The 27996-nt window shown below is 44.0% G+C and overlaps 1 protein-coding gene and 1 long non-coding RNA gene across 2 annotated transcripts in view; one reads left to right on the forward strand and one right to left on the reverse strand.

The window, feature by feature from the left end:
• LOC310699925 overlaps positions 1-2670 on the forward strand; it is a 33122-nt gene extending 30452 nt beyond the window's left edge. The window contains exon 3 of the long non-coding RNA XR_014522310.1: positions 11-2670. This is a non-coding gene — a long non-coding RNA (uncharacterized lncRNA). The remainder of the gene's footprint in view (positions 1-10) is intronic.
• Positions 1980-27994, reverse strand: SPARC (secreted protein acidic and cysteine rich). Its single transcript, XM_083488509.1, has 10 exons — positions 27756-27994; positions 13913-13982; positions 12488-12538; positions 11106-11190; positions 10169-10290; positions 8169-8289; positions 5706-5839; positions 4888-5036; positions 3560-3708; positions 1980-2738 (listed from the first exon to the last, which is right to left on the reverse strand). Exons 2-10 carry the CDS (start codon positions 13967-13969, stop codon positions 2710-2712), a joined length of 897 nt encoding a protein of 298 aa, XP_083344635.1. The 5' UTR covers positions 13970-13982; positions 27756-27994; the 3' UTR covers positions 1980-2709.
• Between the last annotated feature and the right edge of the window lie 2 nt (positions 27995-27996).

A 27996-nucleotide genomic window follows, 5' to 3' on the forward strand; every position in this document is an offset into this window, starting at 1 on the left:
TCCTTTCCAGGGCCGCTTAGCATGCATGAAAGCCCAAGGCTGGAGAACATGAGATGAAACCCTGTGTGAATTACAGGGTCTGTGTGTGCCCACCCTCCTGGAGTGACTTTTCATGACATAAGCGGCAAAGCGGGAAGCGCAAGAAAACTTGTGCTTCCTGTTGCCATGACTGAAGTGGAACATAAGAGCCTCAGAAGAGCCTGGCTGCATCAGGCCAAAGGACCACCTAGTCCAGCATCATATTCTCATGGTGGCCAGCCAGATGCCTGTCCACTCATCTGCGATTCCCGGAAAATGCCTCTGACAGTGGAGGTAGAACATAGCCATCATGCCTAGCAGCCATTGATAAATGTAACCTCATTGAATCCTCTTTTGAAGGCATCCAAGTTGTTGGCCATCACCACATCCCCTGGAAGCAGATTGTGGGAAATTGCAGTCAATCATAACTATGCATGAGGGCTAGTTAGTGCATGAAGGGGTCAAAACAATAGAGCTGGATTACTAGACTTGGCTAGCTCCCGCTCCTTCTTCTCCAATGAGAGAGGAAGTGAAGCCTTCTCTTCCTAGTTTCTCTCCACACCATGTAACTGACCAAGAAGGATGTCTAAGCTTTGCTCCAAGCTTAGAGCATGTGTTTGAAGCAATCTTTCTGTATCTTCTATCCAAGAGTATTTTGCCTGAGCTCTCTTTGCTGCTGCTTGGATAAAGGCATGAATCTGACCTTTGGAATATTTCTTAAATTAAGCATTTTAAACTTACTTAACGGTTTATGGTCTGTACACTGAAAGCAGGGTAGAATGAGGGAAGCACTTTGCAAGCAGACTAAATATTTTGTGTTAATTTAACTATCACAGCTTCTCCCAAAGTGTCATGGGAATAATATCTTGGTACAGGAGCAGAGATTCTATGTCTGAAGTTTCTAGCCACCTAAGAAAAACAGTTCCCAGGGTTCATGGGTTACAGAAATCATTGTTTAACCAATTTAAATCCTGAATATAGATTGTACATTAAGACGTAACCTCCCAGAGCCTAAGATCTCACCTTTATTTAACACGACCGACATAGAACTGATTAATCTTCTAGCCCATACTTCAGTGCCATGGTCACCTGTAGATATATGTCTTTCTTTTTTACTAAATGTGTCAAAAGATCAAATCTAGGATAAATGGCTTTTTTCAAACGGTAGACTGTGGCACAAGTTTCAGGTCCCGGCAGATGGTTGGAAGTGACCTTCCTGAGATGAGGGTCACTAGTAATATACTGAGGACTACAGATTCATTTTTGATCTCATATAGCGTGGTGGTTTCAAATAGCTACTTTTTTGTTGTTGTTTGAGAAAATTCCTCATTGCTCACACTGCGGTAACATTCTTGTACAACTAAGATGTACAGAGTACATTAAGAAATAAAAGTGACTTCTCAGCCTATGAGACCTAACTATTTGTTGCTACTGAAGATGTTCTTATTAGGAGGATACTTCCCCTGAGTTTTCTCAACCCAAATGCAAATGTTTATTCATGACACACCTCCCTATGAGTAGAACCATCACGTGCAAAAGGGGTGCTCACATGTTATGTTCAATGTGTGTGCACAAACAATTGAGTGGACACTTGCTTGTTACATTCAGTGTGACAGTCCGTGTGTGGCCTGTAGTTGAGCTGTACACATCAGTGAATGTAAACTTGTACCTGTGTAGAGAACGCTTGTACACACATCCAGCTTATCATGGGAACAGGCCTAGTGTTATTCCTCAGAGGCAAGATAGGAATTTTAGAATGACCATAGATGACTAGGAGGGAAAGACTTGGCTTAGGGAAATGTGCTTTTGCTCCTCAGAATGGATTTCAGTGACAAACAAACCACAGCAGGGAAAAAGACTACAAAAAGAAAAATAAGCACCACCAAACACAGATAAGCACCAAATCTAACTTTAAAAGCATGGTAAAGACAACAACAAAGAATACAGTCACTGTGCAGCAATGAAGCAGGTAGAATTTTCTTACTTTTTATTTTAAAAGGTGGGAGTTAACAAGACTTCGTCCCCCCCCCCTTGCATCTCAGTTGCTCTCTTGTAACCATTCCTTTCAGGTGAGTTGGTGCCAGATTCGAGAACCGCAGAATTCATAAAGTCACCATTTTGGATTTTGTAGGCCTTACCCAACTGCACGCTTTTTCCATCCTACTAGTAACTGAAATCTGGATCTCCTAAACTTTCATAAAACAATTGCTCCACTACTTGACTTTGTATAGCCCAGTCTCCCAACACCCTTTTTGGTACACTTTCCTTTACTTGCCTTCTAGAAATTAGGGAGTAAATTGGTCTGGAGGTCCTTAGCCTGATAGTTAAATAGCCAAAAACACGTTAAGATTTTGTTTCTTAAAAAAAAAAAAAAAAGTTAGAAAAAGAGAGGGCCAGGCGGAGGAGGTCAATACTTTGAACAGAAGCGGATTTGTTTCATTGTACTGATATTATCAAATCAAGAGGTCAACAGAAACACACAGATGAGTGCGTGAGCAGAATAATCTAGTGGTATAGATTAGGCTACTAAAAATTTTCTGTCTCTCTTTTTCTTTTAGCACCGTTAATATATAAGTTTAGATCTATATTAGCACCTTGTCCCCGATAAAACAACCAAAAAACCCCCAAATTGTTAAAAAAAAGAAAAGAAAACATGGGAGTTGCAGGTAACAGAAGCAGAAGCTGCTGAATTTAGATCACGAGATCCTTGTCAATATCCTCTGCAAAAGAAGAAGAAAGGCATGGTGTAAGAAGACGTTGTGTGTGAATCTGTACAGTGTTATTCCCCAATATGTATGTGAGTGTTTATTGAAAAATCCACCCTTAATCCCTGCCTGCCAGCCCAGCTGACCACCCCTGCCCAAACCAGCTGCCCCATTTGCCTGTTGATGTTCCTTCCATACCCTGTTATGAGGCCCCTATTCCCCTCAGAAATCTGCAATTCCCAGGAGTGGTTTAACAATTAATCTATCTTTCCAGGGAACTCTGGGAACTGCAATAGGGGTCTCCTAACAACTCACATCACCTTTCACAAACTACATCATCCCACCTAATGCGTGGGCCGGCTCTGAAGCTTGACCAGAGTCCCACTGCCAAAGTTAAGCAGGGTTAGCCCCACAAGCTGTCTAACAGGGAAGCAGCCTGACAACCAAAGGTAAGCTGCTTTTAGTTCCTTGGAGAAAGATTGGGGTACAAGCAAAATAAAAGAGGCAGACTGTCAAGGAGTTCCAGAGTAGATCCCAGTCCTCATCAGGTGTGCCACCAACTGGGCTAGTTTATGAAGTTGCTCTGGTTTCAATCCTATGATCACTTACCTGGAACTAAAACCCATGGAACTCAGTGGGATTTACTACTGAGTGGACGTATAGAGGACTGCAGTGTTAGGCAAGGCTAGCTCCTTTTATGCAAGTGCTATTATTTCTGGTGTGTCTCCCTAGTGCTCTTGGTCTGGAATCATCAGGAGATGTTTGGAATTAGGAGCCCCCCCCTTCCTCTAGTGAAGTCCCAGTGATGCCTTAGCCCTGGTGTGCGGTATACTTACTCTCCTTAATGCCAAAGCAGCTGCCCCATTCCTCAAGAGCGATGTACTTGTCATTGTCTAGATCACATGTTTCAAAGAAGCGGGTGGTGCAGTGCTCCATGGGGATGAGGGGAGCTCTCAGTGGGGCCAGCTCAGTGTGGGACAGATACCTGAAAGGTGGTCACAACAACAACAACACCATAAAATTACCATCAACCGCAGTTTTCACTAGAAAGGACAGAGGCAACAATCCCTTTGCTCTGGTCCTCCACTCCCACCCAATCATACCCTTCATTTATATTTTGAGGCTCATTCTCATGTCCATTCAACAGGAAGGCTTCTATGTTCTGGGTCCATTGTGCCATCAAGACCATGAGCACATATCTGTGGGCTTAACTTTGGGCTAGGTCAATCCACGCTGGCAATTCAAGCCACTGGTGCTCCCATCTCGTCTTGTCCCTGGCAGCAATTCCCCCCTTTTATATTGGACTGAGGCCTGTTTCCTAGTCATACTTTACCCAAGCTTCATGGAGGCCAGTTTCCTGTATCTGTGACCTATCATAGAATCATAAGAGTTGGAAGGGACCCAATGGGCATCTGCTCCAACCCCCTGACTTGTGTCAGTCTAGTAATGTATGAAAGGAAACAAAAACTAATGTAGGAACTTTCCATGTGCTCCATTCTTCTCCTGTGATTTTCTCATTTCGTACATTACTAGAGCATCGCGGGACGCAGTCATGATGCACCATGACATTTGGAGAATGTATGGATCAGGCTTTATATACCAAAGATATCTTGTTCTTTGGGAAATCTCTCTCATTTTCTGGAGTAGTCTTATCTAAGAAACGGAAGGACCTGCAAAACATCCCATTACCCAAACCTGAAGGACATTATGTGGATTGAGAATGGCAAGATCAGCCCTTTAAAAGGATGGGCTGTACTCTCTATCCGTTGATACCAGAGCCTTCGGCAGACACTCCCTTTCTGTTTTTAAAAGTTAAATTTAGGAATCCTGAGAATCTGAAGGATGTACTGCTTAGCAGGCTGAAAGCCAAATGCTTGATGGTGGCACAGTCATACAGTAAGGGAAGGTGCCCATCTTTCATAGTAAACACCACCCTGACCTCTGCTAACAAAGTAGCTTTTCAAAGAGCTGAGTGCAGGCTATTTTACACCTAAGATAAATAAGGGACTTGGTTCTTGTATCCTAGGCTATTTATTATTTTAAGCCTTGCTTGATGAGGGCTAATGAAGGTTATAAAAAATAGAATTTTGCTCGTGATCTAAGACGAATGTGACTTGTCTCTGCTAGAGTTTATCACAGGCCAGGGAAGTGGGTGGGTACATACCCATCGACAGGGTGCTGGTCCAGCTGACCAAATTGCCAATGCACAGGGAAGATGTACATGTTGTAGTTCTTCTCAAAATCACGGGTCAGCAGTTCCACTGTGTGGTCCCCAGCTTCCAGTCGCTTCTCATTCTCGTGGATCTTTTTCACCTATTCAACAAGATACAACTTCCATTAAAAAAGAAATTAGTCTGAAGCTACCATCAGAGCCTTTCTCTTGGGATAAAGTGGGCAATAGCTTGTATTTCATCCTGAGATGGCCAAAGAAGAGCCACAGAGCAGTGAATTACTGGCAGAAATGTACAGGAAGGGGGTATGACATGCTGTCCAAGAGAAGTTTCCACCTGGTGGAATACACCAGCACGTGAAGGTAATGCAAGACACACAATGGCTGGTGACACAGGACAGGCTTTGTGAATGGCATGCACTGAGCAGCTAAGGTCATGTCATGCATTGTGTGGCAGAAGAACCAGACTTGCCAGAAGTGTGTGCTGGGTATGAATCTGTTACAGATGTAATCCTGGTTCTAATGGGTGTGCTGGTGAGACACACATGTTTTCAAACACAGTTGTTATATTCATATGCTGTATGTTTAGGCATACACTTGAAAAATATTAGGTGTACTTTGGGGGCGGGGAGTGTTTTCTTTAAATGGGTGGGCTGCATATATTCACTAACGTGTGATGTGATATGATGTGTTGGCCTTGCTGTGATGGGGTGTTAGATCCATAACCATGAAAAATAACAATGTAGGAAGACTTCACTTTTGTGCACCATGAAAGCTATGGGGATGGTTGTTTGTGTGGAGCGGTAGCTCACCCTGAGTTTCTGCTTCTCGGTCAGGAGGTTGTTGTCTTCATCCCGCTCATACAGGGTGACCAGCACATTCTTCAGCCAGTCACGCATACGCAGGGGGAATTCACTCAGCTCGGTGTCGAGACACTCAGGAATGACTGAAACCCAACCAGAGACCCATCAGCTCATTTACAGTCAAGGACAAGCCATGTTTATTGTCTTTAACCATGAAACACTGACTCTACCTAACAACGGCACAGAAATTATTACATAGCAATACGCATTATAGTAAAGAGAGCCACTGCATTCAAAAAGTTTGCACAATTTTATTTTTTCTGACAATGCAAAAAAGGGGCCCATTCTGCAAGTTTCTGTGGGGATGCCATTCATCCCCATAGAAACCTCCCCAAAATCTCTTCAAGCCAGTACTCTCTTTCTGCACCCTGACATCAGAACCAACTTTAGGATTAACCTGAGATAATAAACAGCTTGTGGATTGATCCAGGTTTGTTGTCTTTGAACTTTTTACCTTCTTAAGTTTTTCATTTTGTACAAAATAGGGAAGTATAAGCTTGCCTTTCACAAGCAGCAGAAAATAGCATTCCAGGTAGGAGGAAAACATTTATCTAACTTCATCAACCATCCATGAGTTCAGTGCTTAAATGTCTGTGTTTGTTTGTTTTTTTAAATTAATCTAGGACTTACTTGACTAATGGCATATTTGTTAAAATGCTAGCTATCACGTTAATCCAGTCTGGAGGAGAAGATATTAAAGTATTTCTGTTGGTTGCAAAGGCCGCTTCTTGCCTTAAACTTAGAGACCACTTGAAAATAAAAATATCCTGCCAACACTTAACACAGTTAAGCCGCCTTGACCACACTTTCTGTGTTCTGACCTGATCTAACTCCATCCCATCTGCTCAAAAGTTGGGCTGGTGATATGTTTACAATTTATTCAACATGTTTGCCTGCATGCTTAAATGAGCGATTGTTAGTTGCACAAGGCATCCATAGTGGAGCCCCTGGAAACAGGAAATCATCACAGCCACTGAAGCAACTGTGGATACCTTGAGCTAGGGCAAGTACAATGCCTGCAAAATAGAAGCTGTCTCATTCTACAGGCTTGTGGTTAGAGATAGACGTAGAAAGATGCTGGAGACAAGAATGTTCTTGAATGAGTACTTTATCACTTGTTTGTCACCTGGGGTGTCATGTAAGAGACATCACAAAATCCACTGAAAGCCTATAGCAGAACTTTACAGCATGGTAAATAGACCATTTTCTATTTACAGGATCACATTTTCTATTTACAGGATACAGAGGATCATGTTTGCCTTAAAGTTAGGGACCAAACAAAGCTGAAGGCCAGCACCCAACATTGCAGAACCATCTTGGTCATGCATTCTGTGACCATCAGACCTGAGGAACTGATTATGTCATTTTCTCTCCCCTGTGAAATCTTACACCCAAAATAAGCTGCAATTATGAAGCATTAAATGAAATATGAAAACTTTATAAAACCTATCTACCAGTGAGCAGGGTCATGGAAATCTTGGCTAGATATAGATCAAGGTTGTGTCTTCAGAAGTGTTGCTGTAGCTGAGGAGCCTGCAGAGATTTCCTAGCTATTCCCACTTCTTTGGGTGCAGATGATTAATTGGGAGTCCAAGCTACCCTTCTCTGACAGAGACCGAGTTCACATGTAATGCTAAGCCAAGCCATGGCACAGCACAGACTAGCAAATGTGTAGGTTCCCAGAGCTGAAATCTCAACCACAGCGCTCCTCCCCTGGTTCTGCTGTTGCCTTGTTGCCTGGGGCTAAATTGAGGTTTGAATTAGCATTACAACCAAAAGCAGGCTTGTGGTTTGCCTCACGACAGACAAACCACAAGCTCTAGGCAAGGTTTGTTCCTGGTTTATTGGACCAGTGAACACAATGGCTGAGGTAACCAAGATGGTAGATGCCATGCCTTTGGGCTGACCTATGGGTCAGTTTTCTCAGCACATTTCTCAGAATCTGTTGCTTGGCTGTTATGAATGCAGATGTTGCAGAAAGGCATATTCTGTGTTGTCACAGAATGGCCTAAATATTTTATTTTTTCAAACTCAATCTTTTGGCAGGTGCTGTGTACCCCTTTGAATGAATAGTCTTCAGGATGCCCATCAGCCAAGCCTTATTTATTTGTGACCCACACTGATCATGTAGATTTCCATATATTTCCATGCCAACATAACTTGATGTAGTGTTTTTGCTATTCCTTAGACCATATGGATTCACTAATTCTGAAAATATAGTTGAATATAGGCTAGGTATAGCCAATGTGGTGCCTTCTAGATGATGTTATGATACAGCTCCCAACAGCACTAGGCAGCATAGCCAATGGTCAATGATGATGGGAGCTGTAGTGCCACAACATCTGGAAAGCAGATGTTGATTAGTTGCCTTCTGAATGGATTTTGATCTGCAGCATAAGGAGGAAAACTCACATTTGCAAGGTCCAATGTAGTCCAGGTGGAGCTTGTGTCCTTTCTTGGTTCCCTCCAAAGTGCATTTGGTGGCAAAGAAGTGGCAAGAGGTGTCATAGGTCTTGTTGTCAGTTCCACATACCTTTGTGAAAACGGTTAGTTGCATTAGAAAGACAAAGTGCTCAAATGCAGCATGGATCCATCTTTCTCCCCATCCAGGACATCAATAACCTTCCAGAGACAGACAAGCTCAAATGTCTATCAGGTATTCATAAAGCCTCTACTTGGCAATCCTTATCCAGCCCATAACTCCACTTTCAATTCATTTAAGGATTGGACTGCAACCCTGGATTTGATGGGGTCAGCATATATTTGTCACTGCACTCCCAGGTAATTTAATTTCCTGGCAGCTGCATGCAGATGTTAGAGTGCCAGGGTCAAGATGGCACTCAACAGGGCAAAGTCCAGGGGATGGAGCTGCTATCCTCCAGTAATGCCCTTGGCACTGACCCATCAGATAGGGGAAGAACTATTGCCAGGCAGGGCCTCTCACTCCATGTGTCATGGGCTGTTGAGGAAGACTTGATAGTCAATTGTATTTAACAAAACCACTGAAAGATTCAGAAGAATGACAAGCTGCACTCATTCTGTCCAGTGGCATGGTGGCCACTCTCCTGTCATTGCCCACATCCCTTTCTTAGTAATTCCTGCAGCTTCCTTTCATGCAGCTGGGCTGGATGACGTGGCTATTTACCAAACCTGCAAAACACCCTTCATTGGTAGCATAGTACAGTGGTGCCTTGCAAGACGAAATTAATTCATTCCGCAAGTCTCTTCGTCTTGCGGTTTTTTCGTCTTGCGATGCACGGTTTCCCATAGGAATGCATTGAAAATCAATTAATGCGTTCCTAGGGAAACCGCCTTCAGACCAAGTCCGGGGACAGTCTGTCCCCGGACCTCTTCTGAAGGCTGGGGGGGGGGACAAGGGCTTTTCTTCCCACCCCCAGCATTTTAAAAAAACCCGGGACAGCGGAGGACTTCTCCGCTGTCCGGGCGATCTTAAAATGCTGGCGGGCGGCATTTTAAAATCGCCCCGGGACAGCGGAGGACTTCTCCACTGTCCGGGGCGATTTAAAAGCCCCTGGGAAGGCAGGCAGGGGGGACAAAGACTTTTGCCCCCCGCCAGCCTTCAGAAGAGGTCCTGGACCTCTTCTGAAGGCGGGCGAGGGGCGAAAGTCTTTGCTCCCCCCCGCCTTCCTTCAAAAGCCCTCCGGGACAGGCAGGCAGGGGGGAGCAAAGACTTTCGCCCCCCCGCCTGCCTTCAGAAGGTGTTCCCTCCCCCCCGCCCAGCTTCGGAGCACCGTTCCGAAGCCGGGCGGCGGGGGGAGGTGTTCCCTCCCCCCGCCCGGCTTCGGAGCACCGGGAGAAGCGATCTCCCCGCAGCCCCTTGCTTCAAAAGAGGTCCGGGGGCAGTGGGGAAGAAGCGCTGCGCTTCCCGCTGCCCCCGGACCTCTTTTGAAGCAAGGGGCTGCGGGGAGAAGTGAAGCAAGGGGCTGCGGGGAGAAGTGATCTCCCCGCAGACCCTTGCTTCAAAAGAGGTCCGGGGGCAGCGGGAAGCGCTTCCCGCTGTCCCCGGACCTGGGGCTGCGGGGAGAAGATTGCTTCTCCCCGCCGCCCCTTGCTTCAAAAGAGAAGACCCGCTGTCCCCGGGGCAAGCTTCGTTTTGCGAAGCAAGCCCATAGGGAAATTCGTCTTGCGAGGCAACTCGAAAACGAAAAAACCTTTCGTTTTGCGAGTTTTTCGTCTCGCGAGGCGTTCGTCTTGCGGGGTACCACTGTACTTAACTATGTGATATGCCCTAACCAGAAGTTACAGATGTTACTGGGAGAAACCTCAGAGATGCATCAGCTGCTATGCTAAAGCTAAGATATAACTGAGGCTATAAGCAATCACTGTTCCCAAGACCTCCACTTTTGTCAGTTTGCTCTGTTGGCCTGACTTCACTCATCTTCTCTGCTCACCTTCTCAAACACTGCAGTGCTGGCTGGGCAGCTGGAAGGATCCTGGCACACACACATAGGGGTGTTGTTTTCGTCCAGTTCACAGACTTTGCCGTGCTTGCAGTGATAGTTCTGGCAAGGATCTAAGCAAGACCAGGAAGAAAAGCAATTTTTGAAGCCAAAACAGTGTCAGTGGTTCCTCACTATTAAAAAAAACCCTGGAAAACTAGCCATGGAGAGATATACTCAGCCTTTTCACCAACAGTAGTGTCTGAGCCATCCAGCGTAGTGTTTGCTTGGCTCATCAGATGTAGGATAGGCTAACATATTTATTTTATGGAGCAAGGCATATAGTCCAATAGTCTATGTTTGTTTCTAACTAGGGCAGCACAGGAATGACCAGAACTCCTTAACTGATGTATTGGAGTTAAGTTGCAAGTGTCAGCATTCTCTTCTGAAAGAGTGACCTTACTGCCACCATCTAATGTACTTTTTATCTTTCCCAAGCCTTAAAAATATCTGTAAACACAATCTGCATGGCTAAAATGGAGGGAGAACCAGCCTCAGAGGGAACATGCGGTTCACAGACCATTTCCTTCCCTCTGTGGTCCTTTAAAGTAATACCCCTGCAACTTAAAGCAGCCTATGGAGAGAGTGATGCTGTTGGGTCTTCAGGGTGTAAGATTGGGAGGGCGGGACTTAAATGACAGTAGCAAGAAACATCATCTGGCATGAGCATACCAGGGCTGCTGCAGCAACTCCTTTTCTTCATTTTTTTGCATTTCTATAAAATTTGCATTCTTATATACAGGGCTGGCCCACCCTTGAGGCAAGGTGAGGCAACCGCCTCAGGTGGCAGGATGTCAGGTGCCAAAATGTTTTGGGCTGGCCCTGCTTATATTATGTGTACATATAAAACATTGCAGGTTTAAAGTATAATATCCAGAGTACTGCTTACTTTCAGCAACAATCTCCTCCACATCCACAGTGGGCTCTTCAAACTCTCCAACCTCCACCTGAACGGGGTTGATACCCACAGGTTCCTGGGAAGAGAGGTGGAATAAGGTCAGTTATTGTTGTGTTCTGGTTGATGACAACCTGGAAGCCTGTTGCGACATAGAAACCATACCCACTCAAATAGGCTGTTTAAAGAGCGACTCACAGCATTAGGAAGCCAAAGGTCAGGGAAATGTCTCTAGAGTTAATTTCCTTTCATGAAAGAAGAGCCAACTTGAGGTATTATTATTAATAATAATTAAATTTCTATACAGCCCTTTACCTGAAGATTACAGGGTGGTCGAAAATGCATAATAACAAACAAAAACAACACACACACCCTCCAATTTAAAAGGCCATAGATTGTTTAATTAGCCAAAGGCCTGGGAGAAGAGGAATGTTTCTGCCTGGCACCTGAAGATATGTAACAAAGGTGTCAGGCAAGTCTCCCTGGGGAGAGCATTCCACATACGGGGAACCACCACAGAAAAGGCCTGTTCTCATGTTGCCACCATCTGGCCTCTCATGAAGGAGGCACACAAAGAAGATGATGATCCGGTTGGTTCATATGGGGAGAGGTGGTCCTTGAGGTATTTAGTATACTATATGCCAATAGTGAGTTCATACTCTAAAATGTAGCCAAATAGCACAGGAGTCTTTGAGGAAGATTTGGAGAAGCACAATTTTTAGTGAACTATAAAAGCAGGGGAGGGGACTCTTGAGCAATTCAGTGAGGACTGAACATGCTCAATGAGCACAACTGGTTGTTGTGGGCGGAGGATACAGAAAACAGGGTGGGGAGGGGAAATGGAATGGAATGGGGTGTCCTAGGAGAGGTATGGCTGACTGGTGGCTAGCTGTAACCCTGAACAAGAGCGCTCCACACTGTGACTGAGTTAGTTACAGGCCCCACCTCTCAATAGTGCTTCCAGCTGCAGTTCTGTTCGTCTCTTGATCACCCTTAAATTTCAAGCAAGCAGTATGAAAGCTCTTAACTCATAATAAAATGAATAAAAAGCCCGATCTTGAGAAATGGTGATCTGAAGCAATTATCTCCAGAAGGATAGCTGTGTTAGTTTGTTTTAGCAAAAAAAGAGAGCAAAGAGTCTCGAGGTACCTAAAGACTAACATATTTATTATGGCGTAAGCAGATAGCAGTCCATTGAATGTATATGCCATAGAAAATGTGTTAGGTTGCTTCCAGACCACCTGTTTGCTGAGCATCCATCCCAATTTGCTTGGATGGCGGTCATACAACTTCCCATCAGTCGTTATCCCACCTCTTCCAATGCATCTGCTCCCACAAAGCACATAAAAAGAGGGAAGTATTGATTCACCTCGTACCTCTATTGTAGGGTCCTCTACTACTTCCATCTCCTCTGGTAGAGCATCCTGCTGCAAGGAAGAAATAAGGAAGTCAGGTGTGGATGTGTCTCCCATCCTAGCTCTACTGCAGGGTTTCCCTCAACCTTGTGCCTGAAGCTCCACCCCTACCGCAGTGACCAAACACACACATGTACAAAGCTCCTCTGCCACCCCACCCAAGTGCTGCAACTAGCAGGAAGAAAGTGTGAGACCTTCTGCATAATGCTCCCCTTTGCCACAGTTAGAACCTAGCAGGCCCCACTGAAGTCTGTGGAGCTCCTTGCCTTGCTTTGGAATGCAGTATTGCTGTATCTCATTCCTTAATAGACTTGAAGCCACTCAAGTATCCTTGGCCCAATTTTATTTAAAACACATACACACTTAGAATTCAAAGAGTTACGGTCCTAAAATTCCTGTTGCTCACTAACTTGGGCACCACCCAATGGACTTTGCCAGCAACACTTACATCACACCTGTCCCTAAGGTGCAGTTTTGGCAGTGACTTTGAAAAGAATCAAACGTTTGAATATAGTCATCTGAGAAGGATGGATTCTGGCATGTGTACATCCATGCTTGTTCTGACTTAGCCTGAGTTCACACAGCAGTTTATTCCATTTCCCTAACTGCAGCCAATCAGAAGCTATGATTTGGTTTCTGAATGTTTTGGAAGTTGAACGGACTTCTGGAATGGCTTCCATTTTGACTTCCAAGGTACGACTGTACTTGAGCTTTCATATGATGTAAAAGCCACTTCCAGAACTACAGCAGAATACAGCCGTACCTCAGCTCCCGAACACCGTGGGAGTCAAACGTTCTGGCTCCCGAACGATCGAAAACCGGAAGCGAGTGTTCCGGTTTTCAAACATTCTTTCAGAAGCCAAATGTCCAATGTGGCTTCTGATTGGCTGCAGGAACTCTGTTCTAACAAAAAATTGCATATGATGTGGAGGCTCTAGGGGTCTGAAAGAAGGGGGCAGATGAAGCTGCAGACAGAGGAAAAATGGCAAATGGGAGGAGACTTGGAAGAAGCAGAGGTCTAGGAGAGGAAACGGCTGTGACCAAGGGAAGGAATGGTGGGCCAAAGCCAGGTGGAAACAAAAAAAGGAAACCAGGGCTTGGTACATGCCCCCCATTTATAGCCTCTCCTTTCCATACTTCCAGAAACAACAACCCCATTTCTAGAATTTGGTAGGTATCTTGCTGGTTTGAACCATCTTTTCCTGGCACCAAGAAGGGGAGGGAAAATCCCTGCAAGTCAAAATGCGGCAATCCGTTTGTTGTATGTTGGCCCTGAAACTCACCTTTCTTATGCCTTGCTCAATGGCAATCCTATAGCAGGAGGGGCAGAAATTTATTCTAGGAAACAGGTTTTAAAATTTTATTTGATCTAAGCTCAATACTTACCGGTGCTGCCAGGGCCTTGCCTGCCAGGCAGAAGAGGAAGAAAATCCAGGCCCGCATCTTTGTTTGAAGTCTGGAGAGAGAAGAGGAAACGTTTGACTTATATTAGGGTGGGGATTGAGTACTGTATTCTACTGTATTAATTTTAATTAAAATTATGGGCTTTATTGCACGAGAGTCAGTTTATTATTTTCATTTATTGCAGTTTATTCCACCCTTCCTCCAAGGAATTTAGGGTAGCATGCTTGATCCTCCCCAAATTTTATTCTCACAGCAACTTTATGAGGTAGGCTAAGTTGATAGATAGTGCGTGGCCCCAAATCATGGTGAGCTCAAATGAGGATTTGAGCTCTGTGCTGAGTAAAACATTGTAACTACAACACCACGTTTTCATGTTACTGTTTCTTCTTACAGAAAGAATAAGTAAGGGTAGATAAGGCTTTTGACATAGTTGACGCTGATGACCTGCAAGGATGCTTCAAAAAAGAAAGCAATGGGAGTAATGAAAATGACTTGAACTTAAAGCTGAAGTCTTCTGCAGAACAATTCATGCATGGAACTTGATTAACATTAGCTGATGGGAGGATTATACCTACAGTTTCCTCCCTTCAACAATAGATAGAATCAAAGAATTGTAGAGTTGGAAGGGACCCCAAGGGAATCTCAACTAAAACATCCATGACAACTGGCCATCTAACCTCTGCCTCAAAACCTGTAATGAAGGGGAGTCTCCTAAGGGAGTTGGTTCCAATACAGCTCTTATTGTCAGAAATTTCTTCCTGGATTTTTAGGCTGAAATCCCTGACCAAGCACATGCCCAGTGGGTAAATTTCATTGAACTTGGTGGCCTTGTGGAGCCTGTTGAAAGGCTAGACACCACAATGACCTCCATCCACTGACTTCCTGGACCTAGCAAAGCAAGCCTTCATTTTGACCCCTTACAAGCAAAGAAGGAAATGCAGCGGGAGAGGTGGCAGAGAAATAGAAGGCAGAGACACTATTTCTGGGCTGAAACCTGGCATCCATAAATTTTACCTGTTAATGTTTCAGTAATAATCTCTGTTTCAGACATTGTGGGTAGCAGGGGAAAATAAAGGGCCGAAAATGAGCTTTTTTCCTATTAACTACATTGCAGAAGTGTGCATAACAGATAACCATAGAAGGATTTAAATATCCTTTGGATTTAAAAACAAAAACATGAAAGTTTTACTGGGAGCCAAAAGTATTTCGGAAGGGGAAAAATAAGGGTGGGAAAGTGGAAGTCAGTGTTATTCTCTGCATCATGTAATGTCCAAACCATCTTCCTGCTGGTGCAAAGCCCTATCTTTCAAATGCAATAGCATTAAGACATGTCCATCCTTGCCCAAGGAAGATCTTGCCAGAAAGCACTGGGGAAACAAACTGCGGAAATCCTGAGTGATTAAATTCTTTGCTTATCTGCAGTCTGGCATACCGCAGAGGCTGCAACTGCAGAATCTTCTTCTTCTACAGGCCTATATATTTCCTGCTGAGAGTTTTCAGACCTTTGCCTATTTTCCTAAGAGTAGAGTGTTGATACAGATGGAAAGTGCTCCTATATGGAGCTATCTTGTCTACTCCAGATGCAATTTGTAGAACTTGAATATCTGTGTTCATGAAAAGTGGTATGAACTGTGAAGAAAGGGGAATCTCTTGCTGTGCCTAGCATGCAGGCAAGAATCTGAATGTGTTGGCTGTAAAATGATATATGAACTCTTTGCTAATCTGAAAAACCACTCACAGAGTACTAGTGGGTACAAACTGGTGGGCATCTGGAAATCCAGACCAACTGATACAGCATGCTATTGCCAAATGCCTCTTCAATTGCTCAGATACAATCTATTGTTCATTGATCACTTCCTTCTTCTAACAAAGAAGGGAAATCCAGGAGAATATGGAATTTGTATTCACAATAAGATTATGAGACTGATGCGTACAGATCTCTCACAAATGACCTTCCCTATTGATAGCAGGTTCATGTGACAGATGTACGACAAAATATAAGATATTTATTCAAATTTTCAAAGTATTACAGAGTAAAAAATAAAAAAGTAATAAAAAAATACAAAATAAAAATGATTAAAAACAACTCATTCTTTCCATTACTTATTTTTCATTAGCTTATTTCCCGGACCTCCTCACGCCTCCCTTTTTTGTATTCCAGTTCAGTTTGCTGGTTCAGCAAATCCTTACCTTCTTTGTTTATCCTAATCATTAATCTTAAAATATTATAACGTTAAATTTTTGCCTATTAATAATCCATTTTTCATATTCCCTTATAGTATTACAGCTGAAAACCACTTAATTTCTATCCAACATCATTCTAACATTCATTAATTTTACAATATTTCTGTAGATAGTCTTTAAATTTCTTCCAATCTTCTTCCACCGACTCTTCTCCCTGGTCTCGGATTCTGCCAGTCATTTCCACCAGTTCCATGTAGTCCATCACCTTCATCTGCCATTCTTCCAGGGTGGGTAGCTCTTGTGTCTTCCAATACCTTGCAATGAGTATTCTTGCTGCTGTTGTGGCATACATAAAAAAAGTTCTGTCCTTCTTTGGCACCAATTGGCCGACTATGCCTAGGAGAAAGGCCTCTGGTTTCTTCAAGAAGGTATATTTAAATACCTTTTTTCAGTTCATTATATATCATCTCCCAGAAAGCCTTGATCCTTGGGCACGTCCACCAAAGGTGAAAGAATGTACCTTCAGTTTCTTTACATTTCCAACATTTATTATCGGGCAAATGATAGATTTTTGCAAGCTTGACTGGGGTCATGTACCACCTGTATACCATTTTCATAATATTCTCTCTTAAGGCATTGCATGCCGTAAACTTCATACCTGTGGTCCATAACTGTTCCCAGTCAGCCATCATTATGTTATGTCCAACATCTTGTGCCCATTTAATCATAGCAGATTTGACCATTTCATCCTGAGTATTCCATTTCAACAGCAAGTTATACATCTTTGACAAAATCTTAGTTTTGGGTTCTAACAGTTCTGTTTCTAATTTTGATTTTTCCACCTGGAAACCAATTTTCTTGTCCGAATTATATGCCTCCATTATCTGATAATAATGAAGCCAATCTCACACTTTGTTTTTTAGTTTCTCAAAACTCTGCAATTTCAGTCTATCTCCCTCTTGTTCCAGAATTTCCCAATATTTCGGCCACTTGGCCTCCATATTGAGCTTTTTCTGTGCTTTTGCTTCCATCGGTGACAACCACCTTGGGGTTTTGTTTTCCAGTAAATCCTTATATCTTATCCAGACATTAAACAATGCTTTCCTAACAATATGATTCTTGAATGCTTTATGTGCTTTGACCTTATCATACCAGATATGCATGCCATGCAAATACGTTGTTAAAACCTTCTAAATCCAAAATGTCTGTATTTTCAAGAAGTAGCCATTCTTTCAACCAGCAAAAAGCTGCTGATTCATAGTAAAGTTTAAAGTCTGGCAGGGCAAATCCACCCCTTTCCTTTGCATCAGTTAATATCTTAAATTTTATTCTGGGCTTCTTGCCCTGGCAGACAAATCTAGAAATATCTCTCTGCCACTTCTTGAAACAGTCCATCTTGTCCACAATTTGCAATGTTTGAAACAGAAACAACATTCTAGGCAACACATTCATTTTTATCACAGCAATACGACCCAGCAGTGAAAGCTTCAAGTTTGACCAAATTTCTAAATCTTTTTTCACTTCGGCCCAGCATTTTTCATAGTTGTCTTTAAATAAATTCCCATTTTTTGCTGTCATATTAATCCCCAGGTATTTCACTTTCTTGACCACTGTTAATCCTGTCTCATTCTGAAACCTCTCTCTCTCAATCGGTGTTAAATTTTTCTCTAAAACCTTGGTTTTTAGCTTATTCAGTTTAAATCCTGCAACCTGACCAAATTCTTGAATCAGTTCTAAAACCCTTTTAGTACTAGATTCTGGCTCCTGTAATGTCAATACTAAGTCATCCGCAAATGCTCTCAATTTGTACTGTTTAGCTCCGACTTGTATACCTTTAACCAACTGGTCCCTTCTAATCATATTCAACAAAACCTCCAGGACCGCAGATGTACGACAAAATATGAAGACAACACTGGCAGTGGTTTTTATTTTTCATTTGTAGTGCAAGCCTGAGTGAAATATTTATCTAACAGTGAAATATTTTCACAAACCAGAAGTCTCCCAAGTTTTAAACTACGGGATATAAAATTCTGAACTCCAACTCAGTACTTTCAAAATTTGAACTCTGCAAAGTAGCTCCCTACCTACAAACATATTTCACACCTAAATGCAACCTCATACAAAATGTGGCTGATTTCCCTCCCCCTCTCAATATATTGCAGATCTAATATGAATGCATTTCCTGGCATTTCTATGGCAGGTTGCAGCATGCTCCCTTTGCGCCCAAAATGTGGAATCGTTTTCCAAACATGTTGCCTTCAATGCACTACAGAAAGGCTGATGTCTGAAATTTCCATCTCAGCTTTTATTTATGCCAAATGTAGCAGGCTTTAGCAATATTTACACTGTAACTTTCTAAAAACGTTCATGCTGCAGCCTCCAGCATGTTTTGCATGATGTATTTTTTGTGTATGTGGTTAGATCATGGTAAGAGAAATATAACCATTCATGAAGATGCAACAAGGTTTCATGCAAAATCATGGATGTGCCTGACAGTTCATCATTACAGACACTTTTTGGTTAGTATAGAGTAAGGCAGGAGTAACCAACTTTGTGCCCTCTAGATGCTTTGAACTACATATCCCACCATCCCTGACCAGGCTGCTTGGGGCTGATGGGAGTTGCAGCCTAACAACATCTGGAGAGTACCACGTTGGCTATGTAGGGGGCCTATTTCCCATTGACTTGGCGGCTGTCTAATGCAGACAGCCCTTTCCTCTGCCCCCACCTCTTCGCCTGCTGTTCAGTACACCAAGTCCTTTCCTCTTGCCTTTATTTGCTCTGGAGGCTGGTGAAAGCATCCTTCGTCACTGCCAAGACCTGAAGCTGAGGTCAATAGCTCTTCCCCTTTTAAATGGCATTTTTGGGGGTGGAAAAGTACAGCTGCATCTGGCTGTTTCCCTCCTCCTGGATCTACAAGGGATTTTCTTGTGCTTTGCCTAGCGGGGCTCTTTCTTGCCTTGCTTCCGAGGTCCACTGATGACCAAGGTCTGACAACTTTGCTGAGGTTCAGCAGCTACGAGCCAGGTGTCAAGGGGATGCTTTCAGAAGACAACACCCCTTGAGCCACCCTGGTCAATATTGGATGAGGATCTCAAGTGGTGTTCCTTGCCCCAGAGAATATCAGATTTCAAGGCCCGGGGCTGTGCTGAGGTATAGGAGCCCATCTGACAGCAGGCCAGCAAACACTGAGAACAGCCACTGTTGTGCTTGGAGGTAGAAGGGACATGGATCAACTCTCTGAGCAAACAAGCTTTACATAAACGTCTGTCGCTGGAGACAGGAAACAAGTTTATTTGAAAAACAAAAATGTCCAGAAATGCCTCCATAAGAGACTTATTTTTTGTCTAAGAGGAGCTGCTTTGGCTGAGGCCTTCCAGCCGTACCCTTGGTACTTTGCAATAGCGGTGTCAAATGCATAGTGTGATGTTCTCGCAATGAAGACCTGTGCAGCAGCCATCACACGGCTATCTGTGGAAAATCAAATGACTCAAGGCATGCTGCTGGGGCTTAATTTGAGCCAGACCCGGGGCTCACAGGGGCTCAACCCACAAACATGCTTCTCAGTGCCAAGACTCAGAGTTTGGATCTGCAAAGTGGATTAACGCACATGCATTCATATCCTCATGAATGCAGACGCAATCCCCCTTTCCCAACACTCTTGTTTCCCAGGAGTAGGTTGGAACACAGAACAGATGCAAAAGCTAGTTGTCCAAAGGAACAGAACTTCAAATAAGGTTTAAGTGGCATGGTCACTATCCTAGTTTGAACTACAGAAGAACCAGATTCTGTGTTTAGTTTCAGCCAGGGCTTGGCTTGCTGTGTAGGCTGCGGTTGGTATCTGGTTCTATAAATGGTGCTGACATTTGATAAGGATCCCATGCTTTTCTTTAACTGGAGTGATTTCTCTATATATCCCATGGGAGGAAAAGACAGCTTCTCAGCATGTGCAGAGTCCGTCCCCACCCCAAGAACAAATAAATCACAGCTACACTCCTATCCTGCATAAGTGTTGCCTTTTTCCCATGATCTAATTGGGGTTGGGGGGTTGGAAGTCATGTAGGAAAGTGCAAGAACAATGATGTCATATGCTGGGGTGCTAGGGTACTTGACAAACTCTCGTTGCAAGTGAGTGACATGATAATAAAGCTTTCAAGCTTATTTGTGTCATTTAGAACAGTCAGAGAAGGAGGAAAATAGTCAAGCAGAGGATGGAAACTTCTTTCCTTTGGTTTGGGGTTCTTACTTCATGCTAGCAGGTTAAATGGCAACACTTCTTTGCAAGATGGTTCACGTTTTTGATTGACATGGCTATAAACTTATGCATGGTTCCCCTTATGCATAGTGCTTATTACCAGGAAACTACATTGGACTGTGGTCATATTCATTCTAATCAATTTGGTAATATGCTATGTACTTCTACATTTTGGTGTGTATGTGTGTGTGTGTCGCACACATTTATGCACACATAAATATAGGGATCAGTGCAGCTGCCTGTACTTTTGGACACTCCTTTAGGGTGTGGCTATGAAGGTTGTCATGACGAGCTCTTCAATATTTGCCACTACACCACTGCATCTGACACAGCAATCCCAGAGAAAGCTTCTTGTGAAAGGGAAAGCGCACTAGGTGCAGTTTGCATAAACTCCCTGTCCTGGCAATTTCCCTTGGGTGCCACATGTACCTCTTTGTTGCCTTGTGGTCTATAGTCTGCGAGGAACAGCGGAATATTGAATCAACATTCAAGTCCACATTATACCCAGAATAGGCTTGAAACTGGTAGCTGCTGCAGAGCTAAGGAAGGTTCCCACCAGGGCATCTCCCCTGGGTGCCCCCCCCCCGTGATGTCTGGAATGCAGCACACAGGCTGTTGTAAGGGTTTCTTTTGTCCTAGTTGACTCCACCATTTTGCCTTGCTGTCTTTAATGCCTAGAGCCCATTGCAGAACACGTACACCAAGCCGCCTTTCCTTGCTCTTTCTTTTTGACATATGTTCCTATGCAAAACAGCACCTTAGGATGATAATGAATAATGAGAGCAGGGTTACTTAAAAGAGCTTTGAAAAGATGTGATCATCCTATTTCCACACCAGCAATTTAGGTGGCTTTGGTGGCTGCCTTTTATTAACTGCATATCTCAAGCATCTCTTAGCAGATATTCTCTTTTCTCCCCTCTCTCTAAGATTAGCATTGGTGGCTTCCTCTGGACAGCACGGACTGCTTTCTCTGCCTTTTCCCAAGGAAGGATAACGTTCATTACCCAGCATTTGAAATGACCACAAATTCAATTTTCTCTGCTGTCCTCTTTGTTCACATTCCATCTCATTTAAAGGATGCAGAGTCATGGACCAAGGCTAGAGCCTGCACCCCTTTTCTCACACTACTCTTCCAACCCTGGTTTGACATGGTGGGGGTATTAACCCATGTTGCCAATTCATGTCTCTCTTAAAAAGCTATCATAGTGTGCACAGTCATCAATATGCTCACTTATCCTGAGCCTTTTCTTTCTGAGAAGAGCTGTGCAACATCTGTCCATGTAGCAGCATTATATGAATATGGCTCAAATGAAGCATTTATGAAGAGATGCTTCTAATTGGGTCCTTCTGTTCATGGCCAACTCATTGCTCCAGCAAAAAATTCTGTGAATGGACTGGGAAGGAAGGTAATTCTCACCAATTCCCACTTTTTGCTGTTGCCCTCTGTTCTGGAGAGTTCAGCAAACCCTCTGGTGCAGATTTGAGAGGGTGCAAGAAGCCTTACGAGTGTTCAGATAGAGCCAAATGTTTCTTCAGGATCGGCTTTTTATCAATCAGTTAAGTTGACTAGTATGGTGCTGTGGTCTAAACCACTGAGCCTCTTGGACTTGCCGATCAGAAGGTCGGCAGTTCAAATCCGTGCAACGGGGTGAGTTCCTGTTGCTCTGTCCCAGCTCCGGCCAACCTAGCAGTTCAGAGGCACACTAGTGCAAGTAGATAAATAGGAACCGCTGCGGTGGGGAGGTAAACGGCATTTCTGTGCACTCTGGTTTCCGTCACGGTGTGCTGTTGCCCCAGAAGTGGTTTAGTCATGCTGGTCACATGACCCAGAAAGCTGTCTGTGGACAAACGCCTACTCCCTCAGCCTGAAAGTGAGATGAACACCGCACCCCAGTCGCCTTTGCCTGGACTTAACCGTCCTGGGGTCCTTTACCTTCTACTATGGCTTGACCAGGATCCTAAACAAAACGGATCCCTTTTGCAACTGTTGCTCATGGAGAAAGCCTTCAAACTGCAAACCAAGGTTTGCTGATGAGTACCATGAGCGAGCGGTTTGTGCTTGTAGCTTGCAGACAGTCACTAACATGGGAGGAAGTCCACTGAGCCAGGCAGAGGAGGCCTTGGGCAAATGCTCTCTGATGGTCAGCCTCCTCTATCATCAAGTATACCTGGTAGCAGTTGAGGTGCAGCAGCACCAAGCTGAATTTCTCACAATGCGTGAGAGTAACCCTACATCGCAGAATTAGAAGGAGGTTAAATAAAGAGTGGGCTCAGCTATCTGGCCCTGCTTGAAGTGCTATGCCACATTTTAAATATATATATATAAATGAAATGGGGGGGGCTGTGTGATAGCTGTTGCTGCAACGGTAATAATTTTAAAGTGCAGCTTTCTGTTTATAAAAACCCCATAGAAAGTTGTTCAAAAATAAATAAATGCAGCGCAGCTTGCTTTGAAACCTCATGGAGGAAAAGGCTATCCATGGCTACTAACCCTGGGGGCTGCATTCTGCCTCCATGAACAGAATGCAAGTTTGCTGAAAGGCGCAGGAGGGGAGAGCGCTGCCATGCTCAGATCTTGCTTGCAGGCTTCCCATAAGCATCTTGTGGGTGCTGGACTAGTTGGGCCACTGGCCTGATCTAGCAGGGCTCCGCTTATGCATTTAACCCTGTCTTCTTCATCTTCAGGGAAACTGATTGCATCACCATTTCATTTCCAATTATTAAACCCAAGTAGCAATTTACAACATTAAAGACTGTCTAGTAACCAGTGGCATGGGGGGGGGGGAATGGGGGATATTGCCCTGGGCGAACAATCTGTGTGTGTGTGAACCAGGAGCTCCCCACCCCACTGAGATCCCCCCTGCACCCGGCGGCAGGGACTGGATAGCACAGAGGATGAAGATCACCTTCTGCGTGTCCCGCCCCTGCCCAGCACAGCAGAGCTTGCCCACTGGCGATAGGGGCGGGGGAGTGCAGACGGTGAAGGGCACCCTCCACACCCTGCTCCCGCATGGCACCTGAACACCCACCCAGCGACATCAGTGGCAAGGGCTGGATGAGCCTGGGGCACATGCATGCTCATCTTCTCTGGGCTCTGGCAAAGGGCGTTACGCCACTGCTAGTAACTCCATGTTTCAAAAGCCACACTAGCTAAATGCTTATGAAGATGCAATACTATGAGGGGGGGAAAGCTTGGGAAATGGTTGGGTAACATAATCATCATCATCATCATCATCAATCCTGTCCTTCCTCCCGAAGGAGCTCAGGATGGAGATTCCATTTCTGACTCCACTTTGTACTGCTAGGCACACACATTAAGTCCTCCCTTTCCTGCCGGAAAATGGTGATCCCTTTCATTTTCTCCTCGGTAAAAACAAGCTGATGTTAGTCTGCTCTGGCAGAAGCACTGCATAAAGTGTCATCATTTTAAGAACTTGTTCAAGAGAACTACCCAATAATACAGCTCCCTAGTATCAAATGTGTGGCTTTAACTGCAGAGAAAATGATACATGTCAGAATATCCAAGGCTTAAGGGCAGAGGAAACAGCAGATAATTTTCACCGTAAAGATAAAGGGAAAGAAGCTTTATGTGACTGTAATATCAGGGATATGATCTAGCTCTTTATTGCTAGTCCTTAGCTGCACAAGCTAAATACTTTCCAGTCTTATTTAGCAAATAGTTTTTGAAAGAAAGAAAAATCACATGCACCTTTAATGTGCTGCCTGGGGCATAATTCTCATTGGGGTGATAAACCTGAGTTTGGGACTGTAGTTGGGACAACAACAGCTCCCTATTGTGGGGCGGTGTCTCTCAAGTAAGAGGGCTTTAAAATGCTTTGGCTTAAGAGGAGTTGTACATTTGGGTTCCTGCAAGGACTAGCTATAGCCATAGCTGTCAACTTTCCCCTTTTCTTGTGAGGAATCCTATTCGGAATAAGGGAATTTCCCATTTAAAAAGGGAAACGTTGACAGCTATGGCTATAGCTTCACTTCGCTCCCTGGTGTACTGAGGTGATCTTCCATTTCCCAGTGAAAGGGATGTCTGGCAGCAAGGAAGGAGCAAGAGAACAATTCTCTCGTGTTCATTTCAGTGCAGACAGCACTGACTTCTTGTTGGCATTTGTGGAGACAAAAGTAGCACAAGGAAGTTGTGCTCTGCTCTCTCTAGATTTCCCTCCTACCAGGAAATAAGAGACTGCTCCAGAAGTCCCTGTGCCATCTCATGGGCCTCTGGGGGATGTCCTGTATCTCAGCAGAAGTGGTGCCTTGGCACAATTGTGGCTAATAATAATAATAATAATAATAATAATGCTTTCCCCTCAGACTGGGATTCAAGGCAGCTTACAGATAAATGGATGGATGGACCTGACTAAATTCTAAGTCCTGTCTGAGATATCCAGCACTGGAAAGCTGGGTTTGCTTTGCTTGTAATTTTCCAGTTATTTTGGGTCATGTTATTTTATGGATTCTGCGGCACCGTGATGAAAGCAAGGCCAGCTGCTCAGCATTCATGTTGTCAGCTACCAGCAGTCTGTCCCAAGAGGAAAGTGGCCGGAAGTTTGGCCTGGAAGGAAGCCCAGATGCTCACCACCTGTGAAACCCCTACAGTTCACCCCTCCTCCAGTGCAAAAAGATATCAGCAACTTTCTTAAGTGATAAAGAATACCTAAACTATCAAGTACCGCACAAAGTTAATTAAAGTCTGGTTTGTTTAATCATAGCCCTTTGTTTTAAGATATGAACAGCTGGCATGAATGTAGCTGACATAAATAACTGTGTGGGCATAATTGCTGTTCTTTCACTATACCATTAAACAGTGGCTGTCCTAGATTTGGGGCTCTGGAAGATTTACATCTTAATCTGGAGTTGCAGGGAACAGACCAGCAGCTAGACTGTTGATTGGGAGTGGCCGCTGAGACCACATAACACCGGTCTTGAAAGACCTACATTGGCTCCCAGTATGTTTCCGAGCACAATTCAAAGTGTTGGTGCTGATCTTTAAAGTCCTAAACAGCCTCGGCCCAGCATACCTGAAGGAGCGTCTCTACCCCCATCATTCAGCCCAGACACTGAGGTCCAGCGCCGAGGGCCTTCTGGAGGTTCTCTCACTGTGAGAAGTGAAGTTACAGGGAACTAAGCAGATGGCCTTCTCGGTGGTGGCACCTGCCCTGTGGAACACCCTCCCATCAGATGTCAAGGAAATAAACAACTATCTGACTTTTAGAAGACATCTGAAGGCAACCCTGTTTAGGGAAATTTTTAATGTTTGATGTTTTCTCGTGTTTTTAATATTCTGTTGGGAGCCTCCCAGAGTGGCTGGGGATATAAATAAATTACTACTACTACTACTACCACTACTACTACAGTGGTACCTCAGGTTAAGTACTTTATTCGTTCCGGAGGTCCGTTCTTAACCTGAAACTGTTCTTAACCTGAAGCACCACTTTAGCTAATGGGGCCTCCTCCTGCTGCCGCGCCGCCAGAGCACAATTTCTGTTCTCATCCTGAAGCAAAGTTCTTAACCTGAGGTACTAATTCTGGGTTAGCGGAGTCTGTAACCTGAAGCATATGTAACCTGAAGCATTTGTAACCCAAGGTACCACTGTACTACTACTACTACTACCACCACCACCACCATAGTTAGTGGTAAAGACACTTGCACAGAAGATATATTCCTTTACTTTACTTTATGTATTCCAGAACTGAGTTCAAGCATCCTCTGCAGAAGCCAAGCTCTAGTTTTAATGATAGCGAGTGAACTGAAATACTTTACTGACATGAAGACGTGTGTGTTATGAGATCCCCTCTGCCATAATAGATTGCAACGTCAGTTAAGGACAACTGGGGAGAAGTCAAGAGGCGCTCTGTTGTGTCTTTCTACATTCCTTCTTTTTGGATGCTGCATAGAAGGGCGATTCAGAACCGAAAGCAGCACTTCGAAAAATAAACCTTTGAACTTTTCCGCATCTAAAATTCTGCAAAGGGGAAAAGTTCCAGCTCAACACATCTTTTCCTTTCTGCGTCTCAGGCCATAAAGGCCTTGCATCTCCTGAACCAAAAGGCCCTGAAAGGGTTGCCATGGAAGCCGACATTCCATTGTGGGAGAGTCATACAAGAGAAGAGCGCCTTTCCCCCACCCCAGTAGGCGGAGCTTGGCAAAAGTTTGAAAAGTTGATATCTCCCCACCCCCACCCCCAATCTCCTGCTTCTGCCTATGTGGCAGACAATGGCTTTGTTTGAACTGATTCATGGACTGTGCATGCATTTTCCTTAATCCCCTCCGCATACACACATAAAAATTTCTCCCCATCAACTTTACCACCCTTCCAGAGTCACAATCCATTGCATTTTTGTTATATTTCCCCTCGTCCCCCACCAATACGCACACAAATAGACTGCTCAGAGCAACAGGGCTCTTTCCTATCTGCACCAGATTAAACTGCTCCAGGCGCTTAGATTGCACTCTGCAATTCAAAATTAACTGCCTTTTTCTTGGCAAACGTTTTGGAATAAAATACTGTTCCAAGAGGGAACAAAAATAAAAGAGCAGCTGAACTATTCTCTTGGGTCAGAGCAGGGAGGCAGTGGCTGCCTTTAAAGGCAATGAAATCCCCTTTAGCATCCACTGTTGTTATTTTTTTTTAATAAAAAACAAACAAACACAAAACCCCACAACATTCTGACTTGAAAATCATCCTCTTTCTGTACTGCTGTCACTCTGCCAAAAGCAAATCAGTGAGATAAATAACGACAATTGCAGGGGTTAGTATACTTTAAAAACAACAACTTTCTTCTTGTTTTGATGGCCTTTTTCTGGAAAGAAAAATATCGTTGGGCTAAATGTGCTAAGATAACGTTCTCTTGACAAGTTTAGTTCCTTAGATGCTCGTAACCTGAAGTGACCAATGACAGGCTGCATTCCATGTGCCAGACCTTATTATTATTTTATTTTTTAGACGGGAGGAATTAAATTGTGAAATCCTAGCAACAGAGCAACGACTTGCTTGAAAATTACTGTCATCTCCTTCCAATAAATAAACACATATTTATGGCGAGCAGCGAAAAGCAATGAAATAAGCAGCAAAATCCTGTTCTTTCTGAAATGTCATTGAACTAAGCCTATTAACATGCTTCAGCTATAAGAGGGGTGGGAATAGCTTTCGAACTGAGGAACGAAAGTAAGGTGCAGCAAGCAAAATTCACAAGAATGGAAAGTCAAGAAAATGCAATATATATATATATTCCCACACATTAATACAACTCCCCTTCTCCACCGATTCAGGTGCCGATGTTAGATCTTTGATAAACTGACCCGCTTGCTTAGTATCATTAACAGAGAGGAATGAGAAAGAGCAGATAATGGAAAAGGAGGATTTGATGCCATACCTCAAGGACAGGGCAGTGGAGCTGAGAAAACTTCAGCCTCTCTCAAGGGTCTGAAGGAATCTAAGTGTTTTAGAAGGAGGCAACAGGAAACCGTTCCGAGGTTTGCTGGGCTGGGTTTCTGCTTGGCTGGCTCCTTTTCTCCTCCTCCTCCTTCTCTATTTTCCAATTCTGTTTCTTTCTCTCTACAGTGGGCTGGCTCTCCCCCTCCCGTCCCCCTCCCACCCCGTCCCCTTCTTCCCGA

Source organism: Podarcis liolepis, assembly GCF_965112155.1.
Source record: "Podarcis liolepis genome assembly, chromosome: 2".
NCBI classification, from domain to species: Eukaryota; Metazoa; Chordata; class Lepidosauria; order Squamata; family Lacertidae; genus Podarcis; species Podarcis liolepis.